Here is a 5,882-nt window from a genome sequence, read left to right on the forward strand (position 1 = left end):
ACCGATATACCCCGAATATATTTTAACCGCTCAGCCTTCAATAAATTAAGCGAAAGTAATTCCGTACATAGAACAAATATGTGAGATAAAGGAAAGACCATTGTCATCAAAGTTGCTTCAGTGTTGAAGATGAATAATTCAGAGAAAGAATTGTGTATATTATCGAAACTGAACGTAATGAACGAAAATATACAAGAGAAGAGCACTAGAGCAGCCACTTTAGTCATTTCTGATACTCTTACACGCACTTGTACCAAACACGTGCAGTTGAGTGACTTGTGTCTAAGTAATATAGACAAGATAAAATTGAAATGATTCAGTAAGGCAATAGCTACAGCTTTCAGGACAATCAAATACGTAATGAAAACGAACGCTAAACTTAGATAGCATGTCCACTCTAGCTTTCACAGAACACTAAAAAAATCTGGCCCTGAATGTGCAGGAAAGATATTTACATCATTCATCATGAACCCTGAAAACAGAACCCATCACAAGGATTCCGCCCATCAAAATTGTTTATTCGATTTAATTCCATCACAACTTTCATACAAAACCAATTATCTCTTGTACAAACTACAAACACGGTAATATATCAAAGTTCAGAGTATATCCTAACCAGGCGAATAGAATCGAAAGGAGTTGTCAGGCGCCATTCACGTTGTTTTTTGCTCATTGGTCTTCCTTTTCCTGCCTTCTCTCTATTGATTCTCACATCAGCTAGTCCCCATGTGCAAGAATTTGTTTCTATATCAAACGACACAAGCCTGAAAACACCATCATTTTCACTAAGATCACCAGTGGCTGCTACCTCAGTGATGTACTTGACGTACATGGGTCTTTCTTTGAACCTGTCAAGATCTTGAGGAATACGGATGACTCTTTCAACTCCAGGAGAAGATACCTGAAAATATAAAATAGGGGGGTGAACAAAAATAAAGAAATGGATAGCTAAGACTTCCTCCTTTCCATTTAGATCGCCCTCATTTGAGTTTGGTGGTCAATTGATGTCAACTTTTAGTAGCAATTTCTCTAATAAGATTCATCAGCTAATATGCAACTTTTGATTTATCAAGACCAACTATTTTCATATTATCATATTTTAAAAAATGTAGATAGTGTAAATTGAGTTGTTGATAGTTGACCAAGGTCAAATGAAATGAGTTGTGGAATTGGAAACCGTTCATGGACAAATTAAAGAATAGCTTCTTGTTTTATAGATGTAGAATTGCTTTCAAATCTGGTCAGGAAACCAGATGTTTTGGTCGTATGGTCCTCAAAATGCACGAAAATAAATTCAGATTTGTAATCTCAACTCTCAAGGCCTAAGAGGTCTTCCGACAGAACAAGAATGACGTTGAGCAAAGCAGAAATAATGTTTTCAGTGCGAGTGATAAAAACTGAATCAAGCAAAATTTTCGTCAAACACCAATTATACTAAATCACCAAAATTAACTTGAGAAGAATTGTCATAATTGTACTAGGGTAGGAGGAAACAAGAATATCATGATAGCACTCCCTCTAAAACCACCAATGACAAAATGCAGTTTCCTTTACGCCTTGTTTAGATACCAAAAATGGAGGGAAAGGGAGGGGAGGGGGAAAGAGGGTAGGGAAAGGGAGAGAAGGGAAGGGGGGGTGGAATGGTGGGTGAGAGTTTTCCCTCCAAATCTTTCCTATGTTGGAGAATGGAGGGGAAACATTTTGGCTTGGAGGAGGGAAATCGAGGGATCCATTTTCCCTCCCCTTCAAATCCCTCCATCCCCATTTTGCTATCCAAACAATGGAAATTGGCTCCCTACAAATCCCTCCCCTCCCTTTCCTTCCAAATCCTTCTATCCAAACAAGACCTAATGATTGCCAACATGGGTAAAGAAAGCGCTTAGACAAAAGTATTACTCCCTTTCTTCCAAAAAGTTCAAAGGTTTTGAGTTTTCATAGGAAACTCAGTCCTTTTATGTTTGGCAATAATTACCACCATAATAGGACATCAACAGCACAGCAGGCTAAGTTATTATAACCATTGCGTAAACTTGTAGTTACGTATGTTCAAAGCGGAGAACTTAGTCTAAAATAGGATTTATGGTTCTTGAACTCGTGATATATGACGTAACTTAGGCAGGGGAAATTGCATGTACTACTCATAAACACCTATAGTCACCATCAGCCAAAAAACCAAAGAAATGACCTAAACCAACACTTCCATTGCAACCTTGACTATTCATAATGTGAGAGCCATTCATCACGAATTGCATATTCGCATTTTTACCCTATCTGTCTCACAGACATCCATCGCCATTTTTTTTTTTTTACGTTACATTGAGTTTTTATTTTTGTATGTAGGGTTAGTTTCAGCATTGATTGTTTAGAGGCATCAGAGAGTTTTTGTTCAGGAAAGGCCCTTTCCAGAAGATACGTTTTAACCTCATTTTCAGCTCTGTATTCTGCCGATAAATAAAATTACCTACCTAAAAAATAATCAAGCAAAAACAACCTCTATGTTGAATCAACATGAGGGTAAGGGCTCCCAGAAGGCCTCGTGAACTATACCATTCAAACAACAGAACAAGGAACTACTGCGCTAAAGGACGAGACAACTTTTTTAGTCTATGTTAATTGACCCGCCATGTAACTGGCTTGCCAATAATCAAATACGACATAGACAATTTGCTTTAGGGAATACAAATCTCACAATATGGACGTATTTGACTGCTTCGGAAACACAAGTTTTAGTCGAATTCAAAAGCAGCCTTGAAAAGTAGCACTATAGCAGGAATAGATAAACTAATTGGAGAACATTATTAGCAATAGAGAAACTTGAGGATAAATCAATGATATATAATTTGGATTGGTGAAACTATAAAGAATGAGAAGCCCTGCAAAGAGCTTGAATACGTCACCAACATCGCGACTAAAACTCAAGTTTGATGTAAATTAAGAAAAATAGGAAAACAAGACTGCCTATCAAATCTATTGAGAAGCTCGGCTAACTAACACGAATGATATTTAATTTTGAATTTTGATAGATATTTTAATACTTCTGTTTTATTTCATGAAAGTAAGTTTTGAAGCAAAGTACCTCTAGAGTTACATTCTCAGGTATGGTTTTTGCAAGTTCTGCCTCATCTAACCGTGCTCTGTAGGCTTTTGAAAATGCTTCAATGTCGGACATAGCCGGAGACCCAGACCTGTCAGATGCTTTTACTTGTTACAGATCACAAGTTCACTACCACACAAGAACCACATCTCACCATAGTTTAACAAACTAAAACAGTGAAGGGGTCAATAATGGTCTGAGCTTTGCCTATTTATATTTTTTTTTCATTCTTAAATAATCTAAAACATATGTAAATTGACTCAAAACGAAGCCGACTTCAAGTCATCGAAAGAAAAATGTACGGAGTATAATTTAAGTCCAAATCCAACAAGCCAATTTTTGAAGATGCCCCATTCTCCTATGTTATTTCGACGCTTCAATTTGGTTGTATGTCGCGTCTCCGACAAACTGATTTTCCAATACGACACGACATGACAATTGCACAGTGTTGCATCCCGCACTTGCAGCTTAGTTGGACTAACATAATTATTCTCCATTTTACTTAACTTAAAATATCAAATGCACTTTTTTCTTAGCCTTTTCACGATTGTTCAGGGAAATGGCGGAGGGGCAAGGAATGAAAAATAAGCAAAGTAAGATAAATTACTTGGTGGAAAGCTTCTCAACGCGTACTTGAATTGTGGAGTTCACCAGAGTTCTGAAGGCATACATTCCCAAGTCACCTTCAAAGGATTCTGCAACATTTTCAGCTATTGATAATGCTTCCCTATCCCACCATGTGCCAGCGAGAGAAATTCCCCCACCTTCAGCTCCGTCGCCAGCCTTTAGCAAGAGAAAGCCGTAAAAAAACATTCCTCAGCCAATTTCTAACACTTATAATCAACGGATTTACAATCTAAACCACGGAAAAAAGAACCACTTACATAAACTTCTGCATTCTCTGACACTAACTCATCCTCAAAGTAATCCCCGTCTTCCAGAAATTCCTCTGCATAATGCCGAACAAGGAAATGTATGAATCAGTATCTTATTCTAGGGTAAGGGCCACGTAAGGCTGCGCGCATCCCTTGCACAGGTGGAGCCATTTTAGGCACCACAATATTATTGTTATATTTTTAATTTGACAATCCAACAGTTCAACCAAACTGGAACACTAACCCTTTGTTTCGATACAAAGAGAGCACAGGGACGGGAGGGGGAATGTCGGTTTTCCTCCAAATATTTCCTATTTCCCTCAAACCGCACTAGCTAATAAAACAAAGGACACTGTTTCGCTCGCTTTCCCTCCAAATCCTTCAATCTAAACAAAGCCTCAATAGGGTTCCAATAATCTTGCATTACACACAGGTCTTCCATATTATAATTTCCATTTCCAACCTAGGAGACAGCTAATTAAACCAATGTGTCAAAACCAGCAATCAAATACAGTACATTGACTAACTAAATACTATCAGCTCAATTGTAAAGTTAACAATTCAATAGCAAAAACAGTCTAAAAAATTGAGAAACCCAAGTTATCCCAAACATTCAACTAATCATACAGGTTGTTAATCTACTATTACATGACTACATTTGTAATGCCACAATGCAAATTTTCCTGGTGTACCTTATTTCATTAGTAATTTGGAAATCCAGGCTCGGCCACAGTTATCAAGATTAATAATAAAGGAAATACATACCATCAGCAAATTCATCATCAACCAGGAGACCATCATCATCGTCGTAAGTGTCAACATCATCATTATTATCTTCTGAAATTTGTTGAATAATGGTTGGTTTGAGAACAGGAGATGGGTCAGGATTATTGTTCTTCTTCTTTCTTGCATGTGTTACTAATGTAAGTGAGGAGGATTTGGATTTGGGGTTGGTAAAGTAATGAAATTGAAAAGGGTAGTTACGAATACCAAAGTATTTGTTGTTAGTATTTGGGTTGCTTGAATTAATGGGAAGAAGATGAAGATGAAGATGAAGATGAAGAAGAGAAGGGTGGTTCACATTCACATTCACATTCCAAGTGATGAACATTTTTTCAACTGATTTGCTTGGGTTAATGTCTTCACGGGTTAATCGGTTGCGGTTTCACGGTTCAAGTCGTGTCAAAAGAATCCCCCATCCCCATACTACTAATAGAATAAAAATTCTCTTAGTTTTCCCGCCTAAAGAAACTTCTTCTTAATTGGGCCTATTTCTTTGGATACTACTAAATGGATTGTAAATTGTGGACCTTATACGTAGCCCACTTATTCTATCCCATCTATCAAAGTAAAAGTTATTTTAGCCAATACTTTTGGACTCTACCTGTCATATTATAAGCTAGATGGGTAAACTTGATTTCGTATAAATTTATATTTATATTTTACCTCTTTTGTAAGAAATTATCGGTTATTTATTATGTAAATTTTTGTTTTTGTAATATGGACTCTTTTTTTAAGGATGTAAAAACACTTATGTATTTTCTATTAGAAATAAAAAAGTGAAAACATTACCTCTTTTGTAAGAAATTATCAGTTATTTATTATGCAAATTTTTGTTTTTGTAATATGGACTATTTTTTGAAGGATGTAAAAACACTTATGTATTTTCTATTAGAAATAAAAAAGTGAAAACATTATTATAATAATTCGTGAATCGTCTTTTTCGATGCGAGGAATAGTTTTTACTGCTTTTCGTTTTAAGGTCAATACGCGTTTTAATAAAGTTATACAACTAACTTAATAATTATTCATAAATTTGTTGCATGTAACGGTATAAAGTTATTGTGTTATTTTTAATAGTAAAAAAATAACTTAACTTAAAATGTCTTTGTATGGTAGTAAACTTTTTTTTA

General features: G+C 35.9%; 1 protein-coding gene across 1 annotated transcript; it reads right to left on the reverse strand.

The window, feature by feature from the left end:
* Window positions 1-475: 475 nt before the first annotated feature.
* On the reverse strand, window positions 476-5,133 carry LOC141605410 (uncharacterized). The gene is made up of 5 exons (XM_074424150.1): window positions 4,735-5,133; window positions 3,979-4,043; window positions 3,702-3,877; window positions 3,077-3,185; window positions 476-901 (listed from the first exon to the last, which is right to left on the reverse strand). Exons 1-5 carry the CDS (start codon window positions 5,078-5,080, stop codon window positions 593-595), a joined length of 1,005 nt encoding a protein of 334 aa, XP_074280251.1. The 5' UTR covers window positions 5,081-5,133; the 3' UTR covers window positions 476-592.
* Between the last annotated feature and the right edge of the window lie 749 nt (window positions 5,134-5,882).

Source organism: Silene latifolia, chromosome 10 (genome assembly GCF_048544455.1).
Source record: "Silene latifolia isolate original U9 population chromosome 10, ASM4854445v1, whole genome shotgun sequence".
Classification (NCBI taxonomy): domain Eukaryota; kingdom Viridiplantae; phylum Streptophyta; class Magnoliopsida; order Caryophyllales; family Caryophyllaceae; genus Silene; species Silene latifolia.